Source organism: Priapulus caudatus, unplaced genomic scaffold (genome assembly GCF_000485595.1).
Source record: "Priapulus caudatus unplaced genomic scaffold, Priapulus_caudatus-5.0.1 Scaffold921, whole genome shotgun sequence".
Taxonomy (NCBI): domain Eukaryota; kingdom Metazoa; phylum Priapulida; class Priapulimorpha; order Priapulimorphida; family Priapulidae; genus Priapulus; species Priapulus caudatus.
Genome location: NW_014577982.1, coordinates 18,228 through 35,608, shown reverse-complemented (window position 1 = coordinate 35,608; position 17,381 = coordinate 18,228). Strand labels below are relative to the sequence as shown.

The following is a 17,381-nucleotide window of genomic DNA, read 5'->3' as shown; positions in this document are numbered from 1 at the left end:
TAATGGCTTCATGTCATTTCCATCTGTTTACACGTGGAAATCAGCTTCACAACATCGTGTGTGCGCTGTCGGCGTTTCAAGGACACGGCTCCCAGGTTATCGGGAGCGGATCCCGAAACAGTGAGTTAAAAACTCGTGAGTCAATCGCAAATCACTGATTCTGTACGCCCATTCCATGCTTTGACTGAGAACTGGCGACTCGACCCTAAATCAATAACTTTACATTGATTTCTCGACTTTCCAGGGTATTACTAAATCCCGATGTTGTGAATGAAAACTGCGGATTCGAACGCAAATCCTTAACTTTGCTTTGATTTGTCCGATCTCACAGGTGAAGTGAAGCTGCAACATCGCGGTGCTTGTGGAACACATACTACGACCACGCCTCCCATCACTCGTCCTTCCGTACGTCCCACCACACCTGCCCACGACACCTGCGATTTCCTGCGTGGCTGTGAGCACGACAGTTCCGGACAGGTGTGCGGCGAGGACGGAAACACCTACGAGAACGAATGCTACCTGTACTGCAATCAGTACGACCTCGGGACAGGTAATAGACGTGATCCATATACGCACGTGTGATACATGTGATGATAAGTCGCTTCTTGTTCTACGTTTTTTTTCGTTTTCTTTACCATCTTTTTCGTCATTGTCATCATCGTTACAATTATGTTTCCAAGGCATTGCATAACAGTCAGTTTGATTCGGTATTCACTCAATAATAGCTTGAGTGCTTGCTTGCTTGCTTGCTTGCTTTATTGGTTGATTGAATGAATCAATAAATAATTGATAGATTGATTGAAGGATTGATTGCTCGATCGATTGATTGATTGATCAATCGATTGGTGGGTTAATTCGATTGATCGTTTAAATGAATAATGAATAATCTCTCTAATTTGCAGCCCCAACGAAGTTGCTTCACCGCGGAGCGTGCGAAAGCCTCACAACATCAACAACGGCCGCTCCCACCACGGAGACCCCTCCAATCTCTGTCTGCCTGACCACCTGCAGTCAGGAGCAGGCGCCTGTATGCGGCACAGATGGCAGCACGTACAGCAACGAGTGCATGCTCACTTGTCTCGCTGACGTTCTCGGTACGTCTGTGCGCGAGGACAGAGGGCGCTGTGGTTTCTCGGTCGATCGTCATGTTTATGTATTTCTGCACGAAGACATGCATGCTTACAAGTGTTCCTCCCCGACTGATAGAAACCAATTGAGACACAGTCGTTGTCAAACTAACGTAAGGGAAGCACGTCAAGAGCCGAGGAAGGCTTACAAAAACATGCACAACTACAAGGTGTAACCACCTATTGTAGCTTCGCTCGCGTGTTTTTTGTTTTTAATTTCTTTCCTATTTTATCGCTTTGCGTGGGCGGTTTTCTCCCATCTATCGCTCATCAATGTTCGTCGTCTGCTGTGCAGGTAATGACGTCACCATGCTACACCGCGGAGGCTGCGATATCCAACCAGATGTCCTCGCCTCCATCAACGACGGACAGTCCCAGAATGCATCGCTGCTTCCTGTCGAACTCGGTAAGCTATGCGTTCTATTTCAACAGGAAAACTTACGACACGGTTATATGTTGGCGTGCTAGTGTCTGTCCACTCTGCACTTTTTGTGATTTTAGTTGGTTTTTACCGTCGATTGACTTTTAATTACTTTGTTAGTACGTCTTTACTCAGTTCAATTTTACGTTGATTTCACTACTTGCCACTCGTTTGAGTTTTATAGATTCTGTAGATAGTTTACTGTAAAATTAGAAATTCCTAAAATCTGCATGAATGCAATAGCCCTCCTCTTTGGTTTGTCTCTATCTCTCTCTCAGACACACTTTTGCATGTGGTTTTTCCTCTGATAAGATGTGTATATGTTTTCTGTAGCTGTTTCTGGTCACTCCTCTATGTCTATAACACACGGTAGAAATCTATGTTGTCATAACAGCAAATCCAAATGAGGCAGTAACGCATTATCGCAAGTCATCTACGTCATCTGATACTGAACCAATGGAAAACGCCGCCCCAGTGACGTCACCAGCTGCCCTTCCCGATAACAGCACAAATATGAAAGAAACAAATGAACGTACAATGTTCCCAGCGTCTGCCGATCACAACGCCACCGCAATTACTAATGATCCCATGACAACTACGCAAGAACAGTTGACATCATCACAGACAACTACGCGCAGTGATGTAACAGAAATGGCGGCCACTGAGACATCTGTGACGTCATTGGCTGACGCCACGAATCACACTGAACTTGAAATGATGGCGGCAGACACCGTGAATACGACAAATGATATGTCACTAAATGAGGAATTCACCACGACCACAACAGCCACTGACACCAACGCCACCGCGACATCGTCCAGTCAAGTCTCTGCTCAATCTACCCTTGCCATGACCGATGACCCCACGGGAAGTATAACAGCAATGATTAAAAACGAAACAATGGTTACTATGTCATCTTCTACGTCTCCAAATGAAGAGTTTGGTAACACTGCGACTGAAATAGTTGACACCGACGTCAACATGACGTCAGTAAGTCATATTCCGGTTCAAACCACGCTCGCAATGGCCGACGAACCTACGGTCACCATGGCAACGGTGACGTCGTGGAGTCACGGCAACATGGCCGCTACCGAAATTACGGAGAATCTTTCTGTGAACGATGACCTTGGATCGTCGACGGATCGTGCATCTACGGAGACACATGTGTCGGCAGCGACAACAGCCGGCGAAGCAGGTATGACGAGCTGTCAAACGAGCAGTGGTCAGAGTTAAGAGGGAGGGAGCTCAACAAGGGGAACTGCTGAGTATCTAACACTGCTGCAGCTAGTGTGTATTGCTAAGGCGAATGGCGACCGCATGTTGGAGCTGCTGATTGTCTCATCTGGTGCTGCCTTATATATGTGTTATATGTGCTATATGTGTTGTTTTTTTTTAGTTTTGCATGCCGTTGTCTTGAATCTTTTTCTTATTTCGTTTTTACTTTGTCAAACACGTTACTTTGGAAAACACATTGGTCATGCATTCTAACGCATGTGCAATTCATTCAGAACATGTGTATTAGCGTTCAAATACGTACTTGCGTCACAAATATAATGACACCGTGTTTCATTGTGGAATCGGTTCGCATTATAGAGCCACCGCATCTATAGCTGTAGTAGTTCTCTAGGCTGCTCTTAACAATGTTATTTCGCCTGTAATATTTCAAAGACTGCTCAAAATTTGATCGTCTTAATATATAATGCGTCCGTTAACATGCGTGCGATCATTTCTTCTCGATGCGCTTAAAGTGATTACGTCACCGTAAATAGTAAAACTAAAAAGAATATTTCCACTTTTTTTTATAAAATGTAAGTAATTCTGTTTACTTTTTATGGTTTACGTTATACCCTCGTGACTCATACATAGCCCTTAGCAAGCAATTAATGTCAGGATCATAATATCAAAAATCGGCCAAGTTTTTTGGATTTTTAACTAGTTGAGAAACAATCTTATCAGGTAAGAATTTGACGCATTTAGTCCCGTTAGTACTTACTTTTAATGTAAAAAAATCGACACAAAAAATTTACAAATATGCACCACAGAAAATTCGTGACGTAGTCAATTTAACTTCCAGATTACGACTACACGAACCTCGGTCTCTACCCGTGTCTGTCGAATCCCTGTCAGAACGGTGGCTGTTGCCAGGCACAGATACAGGTCGCATCGCTAAATATTCCCTATCGCTGCATCTGCATTGTTGGCTACGAGGGAGTGAACTGCGAGACACGTAAGTGTGTGTGCGTGTGTGTGTGCGTGTGCGTGTGTGTGTGTGTTGTGTGTGTGTGTGTGTGTGTGTGTGCGTGTGCGTGTGCGTGTGCGTGTGCGTGTGTGTGCGTATGCGCGTGTGTTGTGTGCGTGTGTGCGTGTGTGCGTGGTCTCAGGTTCTGCTGATGTCTCAGGTTCAGCAGATGTCTCAGGTTCGGCAGATGTCTCAGGTTCAGGCGATGTCTTCGGCTCTAAAATCATTATCATATCAAATGTAAACATCGGGCTAGACTCGTCTTTCTATAGCAAACCACTAATTATACCATCTAATACCATAAAACATTAAACATAACATTAAACTCCCGACTACCGATTGACACACCTGTCTGAGAAAGATGACCACGACCACCTAGATATTGTTACAAGGTCACTCAAGAGCTTCCTTATTTTATCATGTTCAATCTTGAATTCAATTTTGTAATCAGGTTTTTTATGCCTTCACGATAAAATGACGACCTTTCTGATTGACAACCTCGTTACTAAGCATTGTTTTTAGATTTGCCCTGCAGCAACAGTGATTGGCTAGATATGTGTGTCATTGCTGCTAGTCGGGTGGGTCAACTCACATCGCTAATTACATTACGAGTTCACCAAGAGCCGGTGACTCACCCGCACGCACAAATTAGGCGTGGACGGGCAGGACCTGCTAGGAACACACACACACACGCGCACACACACACACACACACGCGCGCGCGCGCGCGCACAATCTGCCGAACCTGAGACATCAGCAGAACCTGAGACATCTGCCGAACCTGAGACATCAGCAGAACCTGAGACATCAGCCGAACCTGAGACATCAGCAGAACCTGAGACATCTGCCGAACCTGAGACATCAGCAGAACCTGAGACATCTGCCGAACCTGAGACAACGGCAGAACCTGAGACATCTGCCGAACCTGAGACATCTGCCGAACCTGAGACATCAGCAGAACCTGAGACAACAGCAGAGCCTGAGACAACAGCAGAGCCTGAGACAACAGTAGAACCTGAAACATCAGCCGAACCTGATACAACAGCAGAACCTGAGACAACAGCAGCACCTGAGACAACGGCAGAACCTGAAACAACAGCAGAACCTGAGACAACAGTTGAGCCCCTGGTCACATTCCGAGCAGAGACAGCTTACAAGCAGCCAGTTCCAACGCTGACTGCCACTGACGTCACCACCGCTGCTAGAGCCACTTTGCCTGGTATGTACACAGTCGCCATCTTGCATTTTACTCAACCATGTATTCCCTTAGATTTCCGGTTCTCTTTTAATCATTCTAATTCAGCAAGATTGTTTTCAGCGAAAAAGGATGCGTCGACTATTTTTGGCTTCACTTGGGAGTAGATCGCCTAAGCAAATCTATGGTGGCTTTCGCTTTTTTCTCCTGCAGTTTTCTATCCCTGTAGCATCATTTCACGCGCTGCGTTGTTACGCTGTCGGGTCAAAATTATCCCGCAATGCTTTGCAGCTTTGCTAGGGCATTCGCTCACGCACTGAGAGAATTCACTGGCCTGCTACCGCCGATATCCCGCAATGCACTGCACAGTGATATGGCTGCGAGTGGCGCCATCTGGTTGCACGTTTCCTCGCGCTCGTCTTTGGCTGGATTTTTTCGTTTAGCGCTGTTCTTCTCTCTTTGGCTTTCGTCTGCTTGTTGATGATCGTAGAGAGGATGCAATAATGGCGGAGATAGTTCTTGATGGCAACTACCAGGAAGCATTATTCTTCATCCTCTCTGAGCATCCCTCGCGCTTTTATTGTTGTGAAGAAATTGTGACGCATCTTTGTTTGGATTTCTCCCAACTCCTTGCTGCAGCCTTAATGGTGAATTGACAGGAGTCGTACATGCATGATGCGTAGCTCTGGTGCTGGTGGTGGTGGTAGTTTTATTTCTGGGTGCCTGCATCGGGCACGCGTAGTCTGCTATAGTATTTCATAGTCGTGCGGTAGTTGGAAACAAACGTGCAGGAATGCCGCAAGGGGGCGTCCGTGCATCGTTGCCCTTGTTGCCGCAAGAGGATGCCCGTGCATCGTAGCCAATGTTGCCGCAAGGGGGCGTCCGTGCATGGTAGCCCTTGTTGCCGCAAGGGGGCGTCCGTGCATCGTTGCCCTTGTTGCCGCCAGGTGACACCGGCAGCTGGAGATGGCCGCTAGGTTGCGCCACCGACGACTGCACGTACGTGGTCACGTGGGCGTACAATGGCGCCACACGTGACGTCGACTTCGACATCGACGCGCGGGTGCCGCCGGAATACTACACGGGAATCGGCTTCTCGCTCGATGAGCACATGGTAGGTGGCTCCCTCTATACCGGCCTCCTATGTGAACATTTGGGCAAGTGCTTTCTTTGGATTTATGAGCAAAATTTGTCATACGATATCTAGCGGTGTTGGGCGATGATCCCACAACACGAATCTTGGACTTATGACTTATAACTTATGACTTCTTGACTTATGTAACTCTGTGGAAAACAATCTGATGACATTAATCTATGTCCAAGGCGATTATTTGAATCGGTCGACTGAAAATTTTGGTCGACTGTCTGAGTTAATATCCGTAATTTTATATAAATCTCGATGAAAAGCCATAAGTCGCAAGTAACCTATGAACACATACGATACCTTCTTCGCATGCGCTTCTCGCGAGAGCCTTTACATTGAGAAAACACAAACAGACTCTAGAGAAACAAACCCGTGTTTGAGAGAATGTCTAAGAGCCGATGGTGTGTGTGTGTCGTTGGTTGATTCAGGCGGAGACGGTGACGGTCGTTGGCTGGGTGGACGAGTCCGGTCAGCCTGTATTCCAACACAGGTACGCGGTGATGGTGGGTTAGCTGGGTTGACCAGGGTCCGGCTCCCCAGGTGTGTTTGTGTGGGGGCAGCAGAACATACGTATGCGTGGGTGGTCGGTTAGAGTGACCAGGGCGCGGCAGCTATGGTGGTGGGAAGCTAAACCTCGATGAGGTTTTTGGGTGTGGGGCGGAAACCAATTATCCAGCAGATAGTTGAAAGTGCCTTGACAAAAGCATGTGTCCGTTAGTGTTTGAATGAGAGGTAATCAGGATAAGCTTTTTGCTGCGCTTGACGTCCCTATTTCTCACTTGCAATTCAGTCTCAGCACTGTTTCAATGTGCGGTGCGGTGTTGGGTTTAAACTTCAGGTTTTTACCTCAGGGGTTAAGAACTGTCTTTAAACGCTTGAGAACTGTTTGAGCACGTAGGCTAAACAAGAAGAAACAATTCCCTGTCGACTTTGATGTTAAGCTAGGCTCTCCCCACTTCTCTCTTTCTCTATTTCTCTTTCTCTTTCTCGCTGTCTCTCTCTCTCTCTCTCTGTGTGTTTCTTTCTCTTTCTCTCTCTCTCTCTCTCTCTCTTTCTCTCTCTCTCTGTCTCTCTTTCTCTCTGTCTCTCTTTCTCTCCCTCTCTCTCTCTCTCTCTGTCTTGCCTCCAACGATACCGCTCCGCCCTTGCAGACGCATCCACCAGAAGGGCGACGACTGGACCTCGTTTCCCTACGACATGCGTCGCGTGTCGGTGGCCGCCGACGACGGCGCCACCAGGGTGCGTTTCTCGCAGTCGTGCGACGCCGAGCACGCCGACGACGTTTCGTTCGCGCGCCACTGCTGGCGATTTTTCTACCCGTACAGTGGCGGCCCCTACAACGGCACCGAGATCGGTTACCACGACGAGACGCCGTTCGTGACGTCAGAGCCCGTCTGCGTACCGTCGTGCGGTAAGCCGTGACGTAGGACGTACGGCGTACGTGGGGGCGACAGACGAAGGAGCTATAGAACAGATGTCAAACTGTTATTGATCTGTTATTATTGACCTATTATTGGTGTTTTCTGAGACGTGATTTGTCTCTGTGATCGGTTGTCGTGGTTATTTCTATAGTATATATATATATATATACATGTGTGTGTGTATTATATATATATATATTCTAGGTTATTTAGGTTATTATATATCATTGGAACATTATGTAAATCTACTCCCAGCGCTTAATGTATGTTTTCGTTATCACCTCTGTATCGTCAGTGTCCATTCAATGATACAGTTTTATCACTATACTGTCTTGCCTGTGCATCTCCTACATGGAAGATGGTAATGGCCGCGATGTTAGAGGTCACCTTGGGAAGCTGCATTTTGTTTCGCTGTTCTTGTGTTTCTGTGAAGCTTCTATTCGTCACGTGACGTCGAATCAATCAGTCAGGCAGTCGTATGATACAGTCTATACGTATAATATTTTATATTGTAATATATAATGTATGATATATAATATAATATAGTCGCCAAAGAAGTATAATAGAGTGACCAACCACAAGATGGCGTGGAAGTTTAGTTTGGTGCAAGGTGGCGTGGAAGTTTAACACCTGCCTCTCTCTCTCGCGCAGGTGACTTCGGTGAATACAGGTACCCGGCCGGTTGCGTCGACGACTGCGACTACAGCGCCACGTGGCAGTACAACCCGGACATCGATGGCGTTGACTTCAACATCGCTGCGCAGACAAACGGGGAACGATGGACTGGCATCGGTTTCTCCACGGACAGGACGATGGTGAGCATGAAGGAAGGGAGAAGGGGAGAAGGGAAGAAGCTATGGAAGCTTCGTGGTTGGATATGTCACTGGGGTAGCTAGCAGGTAGTTAGCGGCAGTGAGGGAATATCTTCCTCTCTGTCTCTCTTTCTCCACGCATCAAACGTTTGAAATGTGTACTCAAACCACTGTTTATAACACTTCAAAAACCTCTTAAAACACTTCGCAACATCCACCCCATACCCAACCTCACCCAACCCCCACCAACCCAACACCATCCCCAAGTCCCACCCAATCCCCTACCAACCCCATCCATCCCCACCAACCCAACCCCATCTCCAAGCCCCACCAAATCACCTACCAACCCCATCCATGCCCACCAACCCCATCCCCATCAACTCTATCCCACCTCGACGTATTCACCGCCCCATAGATTCCAACACTGCTCCATTCTTTCCCTAGCTATCCATATCTATATACTATCCTATAACTTCCCCTCAACCGCCGAACACACCTCCGCAGAATTCTAACAGCAACTCTTCCCCCATATATAATATATAATATGATATATATAATAATATATAATATAATAATATACTATATAATATGATACATACATATCAATACTTATATATATACTATATATATACTTTTAGGACAACTCTGACGCCGTTCTCGGCTGGGTGAACCCAGAGGGCGCCACGCGTCTCTTCGACGCCTACATGAGCTACAAGGGCAACCCGTGGGTCGACCACCAGCAGGACGTCGACGGAGCAGCGACGTACGCCGACGGACAGGTGGCGCTGCGGTTCTCGCGCGCCTGCGACACAGGTGACACCACTGAGGACGTGTCGTTTGCCGACGACTGCTACTACTTCTTGTTCCCGCGCCGTGGCGGCGGTTTCCGTGGCGACACCCTGGCCATACACGAGCAAACCCCGATGGTGTCCGAGCAGAAGATCTGCATCCCGTCCTGCAGAGGTGAGTGGCGCCATCTATCGAGCAGAAAAGAGATCGGACAGGATTGGTCTTGGTTAGACGCCGAGCTAAAATATAAAAACAAAATAAAGACTAACAAAAAAAACTTAACAGCTTGCTAAGTAAAAACTTTACATTAAAGCGAAATAGTGTTACGATACTAGCCAAAATAGTTGCGCCGTTTCCGATATTAATTCAAAATAAAAAATCTAACCACTCCTCCCCTCCCCCTCCTCTCTACCTCTCCTCCTCCCCTCCTTCCCTCCTCCCCTCCTCCCCTCCTCCCCTCTTGCCCTCCTCCCCCGGAAGAGACTGGGACCCTGCGAGACTGACTATCCGAATGTAAGACTCTTACACGCGCGCGCGTCTGCTTGTGTGCAGCAGTTGTCAAGACAACGCCCGCCGTGCTGCTTCCGATTGTTGTCAACTCGACGATCAGCTCTGTGTTCACGCTGCCGTCAGCTGTCAACATCACGACAACGCAGAAGACAGTGGTCGTGGAGAGCACGAGTCAGGTAGCAAGGTAAGTGTCTTCTGCTCATCGCCTTCTCTCGTTTGCTCTATGTCTATCCATCTGTCTATCTATCTCTAACTCTCTCTTTCTCTCTCTTTCTCTTTCTCTTTCTCTCTCTCTCTCTCTCTCTCTCTCTCTTTCTCTCTCTCTTTCTCTCTATCACTTTCTCTATTACTCTCTCTCTCTCTCTCTCTCTCTCTCTCTCTCTCTCTCTCTCTCTTCCCCTCTCTCTCACACACGTTCTCTCTCACTCTCTATGTGTGTCTATATGTCTATCTATCACTCTCCTGCTAGCTCGCTCTCTCTCTCTCTCTCTCTCTCTTTCTCTTTCTCTCTTTCTCTCTCTCTTTCTCTATCTCTATCTCTATCTTTCTCTCCCTCTCTCTCACTCTCTTTCTTTCTCTCTCTCTCTCTCTCTCTCTCTCTCTATCTCTATCTCTATCTCTATCTTTCTCTCCCATTCTCTCTCTCTCTCTCTCTCGCTCTTCCTTAATATTTTCTCTCTCTCGCGCTCTCTCTTTTTCTCGATCACTCTCTATATCTATCTATCTATCTCTTGGTCTCTGTCTCTCTCTGTCTCTCTCTCTCTCTCTCTCTCTCTTTCTTTCTCCCTCGTTCTCTATATCTCCCTTTCTCTCTCGCTCATGATCTCTCACTTTCTATCTCTCTGCCCTGACCTTCTCTCTAACTTCATACATCTCTCTCTCACACACACACACGCAGGGTTCCCCCGTCGCTGCGCGAGTTTGCTGTGGGAGTGAAGCTGCAACTGGAGGAGTATCCGTGGAGCGAGAAGCTTCTCAATCCACAAACACCCGAATACATGGACCTGAGTGGATACATCGAGAACCAGGTGAGCATGCGCGATGCGAGAAACAAGGGAGCATGCTTGGTGAGGGAAACAAGTGAGCATGCGCGGTGCGAGAATCAAGTGAGCATGCGCGGTGAGGGAAACAAGTGAGCATGCGCGGTAGAGGGCAACATAGAGGGATCAGCATGTGTTAGGAGGCAAATCGACCAAGCAGAAACAAATGAGCATTCGGCGTACGGGAATAAGTGAGCGTGCGTGGTGCGGAAACAAGTGAGCGTTAGTGGTCTAGAAAACAATTGAGCATGCGTGGCGCGGAAACAGTTGAGCATGCGTGATATAGAACAAAAGAGCATATGCAGTCCAGAATCAATTAAGCATATACAATAGAGTGATAGTTTGTTGGCAGGTAACAGTATCGTACTTTCCTTTTCCACTCGATCGCCTCTAAGCAGCTATCTCTATGAGGTTCTCTCTATAATAACTATCTCTATAATGTTCTATGTGTGGTTTCAGATGATGGAAACGCTGCAATCGGTGGAGGGAATTCAGAACGTACGCGTCAGAGAGTTCAGGTGAGATTCCCTGCTACACACACACACGCACGCACGCACACACACACACACCGATATATATATATACATATATATATATATATATATATATATATATATATATATATATATATATATACATATATATGTACTCTGTTTCCACTCACATCCGATAAACACATTATTCATTATTCTATCCCTCATCACCCAACCAATCAGAGATTTCATTTTTCGCCACGCGTCTAACCGCCATATTTGCTTTTCCCGCCACGCAGTCGCTCGGAGAAGAACCCTGGATTCGTCGTCGCCAGCAGCGAGGTGATGCTGGTGCCACCTGGTGACGACGCGGAGAACGACGTGCTCGTCGACGATGTGACTGTCGTCAAGCAGGAGAAGCTCAGGGAGATCAATGAGACGCTGTGGCAGGAGGCGACGAACACCGGTAGCATTGGCAACATGCGCGTCGACATGCAGACGCTCCAGCTGAAGCTACTCAGCAGCAGTGAGTTTCAAACCGCGTGGCGCCATCTGTTGGCAACGCATTAAAATTCGTTTTTAGCAATTCTTCATCTTCGCGCGTTTTCTAGTGATGTAACAGAGGGCGGTGTTATTATGTGTTTTGCATTTTGCAGGAAGGAGAAGACTGATATTTTGTATGCACTAGTGGTTAGAGCTATAATGTTATGGGTAGGGTTAGGTTATGGTTAGCCTTGGGGTAGGGTCCGGGTTAGAATTAAGGGTAAGTTACAACAATACCTAAGGGGACAGTAATGCCCTTTTAGGCGTAACGGTGACGGTTTCAATTAAATACTTCTATAATATCCGCATACAATGCCAGCTATTTAATTATTTATGAGGAGAGTGCGTTTAAGTAGTAGGTAGAGTCATCAGTAATAAAGGTCAGAGGTCATAATGACGTGTCTTTTGTGTTTTTCAGGTGACTTGATGGCACCGACCACGCCCGTGCCTTCCGCTCCCAAAAAGGATAAGAGTAAGTGTGACTGTATAGATGGCAGCACTGTCTACTGTCAATTACGGTGTCTGAGAATCTTCGATTTGCCGCGTGCACAATATGCGCCAATTCATTGAGTTGAGCGAAGTTATTGTGGTCTCTCTCTCTCTGTCTTAACTGTCTGCACTCTCTCTCTCTCTCTCTGTCTCCTCCTCTGCTTCCTCATCTCTCTCTCTCTGCTCGTCTCTTTTTCCTCTCTCTCTTCTCTCTCGTTCTCTTCTCTTTCTCTCTCCTCCGTCTCCTCCTCTCCGTCTCTCTCGCGTCTTTCTCTCTCTCTTCTCCCTTTTTTTCAGTCGTCAGTTCTTCTCTGCTTCTGCGCTCTCTCTCTCTCTCTGTCTCTGTCTCTGTCCAATCTATCTCTGTCTATCTACCTTTATATACATCTCTGTTTCTCATTCCCTCTTTCTTCCTCGCGGCCTCCGTTCCGCCTCTTCCTAATCTCCTAAATCGTCTCTTCTCCTATCTATCTATCTGTCTCCTCTGACTCCTTTCTGGCCAACTCTCTGCACCTCTCCTCCTCTCTCATCCGTGCTCGGTCTCTCTCCCTCCTCTCTCTGCCTCTTGTTGCTCTCTCTCTATAGACATCTCTCTCCTCTTCTCTCTCTTCTTCTGTTCTCGTCTCTCTCTCTCTCTCTCTTCTCCTCTTCTCCTCTCTCTCTCTCTCTCTCTCTCCCTCACTAACTCACCCTCTCTTTCTCTCTCTCTCTCTCTCTCTCTCTCCCTCACTAACTCACCCTCTCTTTCTCTCTCTCTCTCTCTCTCTCTCTCTCCCTCACTAACTCACCCCCTCTCTCTCTCTCTCCCCGCCAGGTATGATGGACAGCCTCACCGACGAGGAGAAGAAGACTATCGGCATCGTCGTCGCCTGCATCGTCGTCGCCATCTTCTTCGCTCTCGTCGGCGTTTGCAGCTACATGCGCAACCGCCGCCGACAGACCGCGCACATACTCAAAATGAAGGTAGGTGGCGCTGCAGTCGATGACGGCAGGGGGGCTGCGATCGGTGGACTTTTTTCGTTTTTTTTTTATTTCGGTTTTTTAAAATTTTGTTTTATTCGTTTTACCGTCGATGATGATTAAATTTCGGATTTTTACGGTTTATTTATTTTATTTTATTAGTAATTTATCTGTGAGATTTTTATAATACGTGTCCAGGCACTGGAGATTGCGATCGTGGCCGAGCATGAATTTTAATGTCTCCTGGCATCCTAAACCTACATAGTCGAGGCCGAACGTTCATTGGAGTAACTGAACATACGTAGAGTGACTGAACGTTCTTTGGAGTAACTGAACATACGTAGAGTGATTGAACGTTCATTGGAGTGACTGAACGTTCATTGAAGTGACAGAGCGTACATTAGAATGACGGACCCTACGTAGAGTGACTGACCGTTCATTGGAATGACGGTAGAAACAGAGACTGACAGAACAGTAGCCGTTATTCACACCCCTGTGCGTTACACAGTGACGTTCTCCGCGCATTATCTCTGGTTGCATCAGCGCTATTGTCATCTTACATTCTTTCCCCTTCCTCTTTTCCCCCTGGCTGTGTAGAACGAGGTACTGGGTAAGGACGCCGTCATAGACATGTACCCGTTCGAGAACAAGGGCTTCGTTGCGGACGAGTCCGTCAGTCCGTCGACGTCCGTGGCGGTGGCGACGACGACGACGACGACGGCTGCTGCTCCTGTCGCCGCTGCTCCTGTTGCCGTGGTAGCGGCACCCGCCAATGGTGTGTACATCATGTTGATAGATTCATCTTCGCGTCGCACGTCGATTCCCGTTAAATTCTCAACGAATTGTTAAATTGTTAACTAAATATGTTTAAATTTAATTGTTAACAATGAAAAAAAGGGTTAAATCGTGTTGGTATGGTTTCAACTCTATTGTTGTAATATAGTATTGTATATCTCTCTCTGCTGCAATATAGTTAGTTAGGCACAGGCGGGCTTAGCGACTAGTTTTATAGATGGATTACGGGGTATTGTCACAGCATTGAATTTCAATACATTGATTACGACCGAACAGTCTCCATTAACAACTACAAAGCTCGCGCCAGCGGTCACGTGAGAAACCTTTATTGACGTAATAACTACGTATTTGGCGGTCAAAGGTCACGCCAACGGTCACGTGAGAAACCATTGTGACGTAATAACTTATTTGGGGGTTAAAGGTCACGCCAACGGCAAGGCGAACGACGGCGCACCGATGGCGACGACGAAGCTGAACGCGCCGGTGGCGCCCCCTAGAGCCAAGCCGGTGGCGATAGCCGTGGAGCCGAGCGACAACATGAGCGATAGCGACGGGAGCTTCAGCTCCCGTGGTGCTGTCAGCTCGTCCGATGAAGGTAGGGATGCTGTGAGAGTAGCAGGAGGGAGGGATGCGACGAGAGAAGAAATAAGGATGCGGGGGGAACGCGGGTTAAAAACACACCGAGGAGAGGAGAGAGCGAAGAGAGAGAGCCACTGAGAAAGAAGGAGGGATGCGGGGGAAAGGGAAGGGGTTACGAACGAGAGTGCGAGAGAGAGAAAGAGAGCGAAAGAGAGAGAGAGAGAGAGTGTGTGCGTGAGCGAGCGAGAAAGAGAACCACACACGCACGCACGCACGCACGCACGCATACACACACACACACACACACACACACACACACACACACACACACACACACACACACACATATATATATATATATATATATATATATATAATAGCATATCATAGGAGGGGTGGGCATATAGGTAATATCGGGCATGATATGATTAAAATGAACATTCGTAATACACATAATAACAAATATACATAAATATACATAAGTAGGCCTATACATAAACATACATGAATACACATGAAGCATTTGTCTTCTTTCAGGCAAGGGAGCCTCGATAGAAGGAAGTCACGACCCAGGCACAGACTACGTGACAACAATCAACATCAACCCAGATCCGGAAGATGGCGCTTACGAGGCAGCTAGCACGATGCGCGTCGAAGACAAGTGAACGCCGCGTGTGCGACAGTAGCGCCATCCGTGTAAATGTCGAAAAAGAGAGCTATGCGTGTGGGTTTTTTTGGTACGATGAATCTATTTTTTACCCCCCGGAGGGCGAGGGAGCGACCTCCCCCTCTTTTTATATCGCCTTTGCTATTATTTATATTAGGAATTTACATTCGTATTACTACGTTTTGTCATGTACAGTAGTAGGCTACGCTGGGGGTAGGAAGGATAGTAGCTAATGGGGTGACACACGGTGTAGTAGTTCTTTACCTTTTTTTCTTTCGCGCTCAAGTTGAAAACTGTCAGTGACGTTTTGTGACAGAAATAATTATTACTGTGGGAATCAGAGAAGCAACAGTATTGTTACCAATGCGTTTGAACAACGACGATGTACACATCACATACGTAAAATGGAAAAAATACATGTTAATAAGTCAATAAATGTTATATATTATGTGACATGAAAATTATTTGGCTTCTCACAGCGTGCGAATTAAACGTAATAAATGATATTTTTATAGCGAGAACCAACTATAACAAAATACTTTCATACGCGTGTGTACGGGGTGCGCGTGTGCACAGTGTGTGTTTTTAACATGAATGTAAGCGGATGTGGGAAAAAGGATGTTAATTCTTGAACACCCCTTAATCGTTTGTTCTATTTCGTCCCAACCTCACAGCATCGGGGTTAAATAGATATACTATATGTGTACTATATGTAGGCCTACTATGTGTACTTTATGTACTATATATCGCGTGTTTACTATAATACTACAACGCCTATATACTATATATAATACACGTACTATGTGCACTATACGTACACGATGTACTATATCTGCACACGCACACCGGCGTTTCCTGCGCATTGTTCTCTACTCGGTGATGACGTAACTAGTAACCCTTGACCCCTAGGTTTTTTGTTTATTAGAATGTGGATTGACGGTGGGGTAGTGTGTGTGTGAGGACGGGGGAGGAAGGGGGTGACGGAGGAGTCACGGGTGCAGAGAGAGGGTAGATAGAGAGAGTGCTCCAGCGCGTGGTGCACGCATCAGCGTGCCTTAATTAGCGACTATAAATTAGTTTAAGCACACACGTACAATGTTGTGGGGGCTTATTCGGCGTATGCCTACGGAAAATTCGCGTTTCTGCTTCCTCCCTCCTCTCACGCAGCCACCCACGCACCTCCCCGCCTCTTTCCGCATTATTTCTTTTGTTTTTACGATGTCAAAATATTATGTGTATATGACGATGATGATATGATGATGATGATGATGATGACGATTATGATGATGATGATTATGATGATGATGATGATGATGATGATGATGATGATGACGTTAAGTGTGTATATGGCGGATATTACTTGACCTAAAATCGCAATATTGACCTTGACTTGACCCCCAATAATTGTCGGCTTAGCGAAAGAGGTTTTTAGAGAGCATAGATATCCTAAAATGCATATATATATATATATATTGTATCAAGAGCGTATAAAGAAGATATATTATCTTACCTTCTTTATACGCTCTTGATTGTATGTGTGTCTGCATGTATAGATAGATATCTATGCTCAAGACAACCGCCAATGTGACGGTAGTTGCGGATGGCTGCCACTAGGTGGAGACACCGGGTGTGGCAGAGGGTCGCGCGTTTGTGTTGTGTGTGTACATATTATGTTGGAGCCGTCTTTGAAATTGATGAATAAAATCAGGTCGTTATGAAGGTCGCAAATAAGCTACGCCGTATCGTGTCTTTTTTTTCTGTCAACTAGCATGTGTATTCAACGACGTTACATCATGCTAGAAATTATATAATTATATAATGTTCACCTTAAAGGATTTATTTCTAAACTAATTCCCAACCAGTCTCGTGTTTTCCCCACTTTTACGACACTTACCGCTATTGATTGAGTAACAGCAACTGTCTAGAGTAACGCTAACTTGTCTTAGAACCTTCGTACTTGGCGAGTGACTTAACTAATTAATTATTTAAATTTCTCTGTATGCCCAGCAACAAATCGCGTTACGTCCGAAATTCTACACGCTTGCTGACGCGAAATAATTAAAAGGCTGGAATAGATATTTTCAATGGTACTTCTCGCGAGCGTGTAATGTGCGTGTGCGACACGCACGCATACACAGACACACACACACACACTCTCTCACTCGCTCTCTCTCTCTC

The 17,381-nt window shown here is 46.5% G+C and overlaps 1 protein-coding gene across 1 annotated transcript in view; it reads left to right on the top strand.

The window, feature by feature from the left end:
• The window catches only part of LOC106814411, a 35,682-nt gene extending 18,748 nt beyond the window's left edge, over positions 1–16,934 (top strand). Inside the window, exons 24-43 of the mRNA XM_014818728.1 lie at positions 332–550; positions 903–1,094; positions 1,423–1,533; positions 1,943–2,743; positions 3,623–3,775; positions 4,691–5,005; positions 5,929–6,095; positions 6,554–6,615; positions 7,277–7,536; positions 8,198–8,361; positions 8,997–9,321; positions 9,700–9,841; positions 10,556–10,685; positions 11,157–11,215; positions 11,470–11,696; positions 12,132–12,185; positions 13,017–13,165; positions 13,760–13,937; positions 14,379–14,552; positions 15,074–16,934. Coding sequence (XP_014674214.1) covers positions 332–550; positions 903–1,094; positions 1,423–1,533; positions 1,943–2,743; positions 3,623–3,775; positions 4,691–5,005; positions 5,929–6,095; positions 6,554–6,615; positions 7,277–7,536; positions 8,198–8,361; positions 8,997–9,321; positions 9,700–9,841; positions 10,556–10,685; positions 11,157–11,215; positions 11,470–11,696; positions 12,132–12,185; positions 13,017–13,165; positions 13,760–13,937; positions 14,379–14,552; positions 15,074–15,201 — 4,010 coding nt within the window. The 3' untranslated portion in view covers positions 15,202–16,934. The remainder of the gene's footprint in view (positions 1–331; positions 551–902; positions 1,095–1,422; positions 1,534–1,942; positions 2,744–3,622; positions 3,776–4,690; positions 5,006–5,928; positions 6,096–6,553; positions 6,616–7,276; positions 7,537–8,197; positions 8,362–8,996; positions 9,322–9,699; positions 9,842–10,555; positions 10,686–11,156; positions 11,216–11,469; positions 11,697–12,131; positions 12,186–13,016; positions 13,166–13,759; positions 13,938–14,378; positions 14,553–15,073) is intronic.
• The last annotated feature ends 447 nt before the right edge of the window (positions 16,935–17,381 follow it).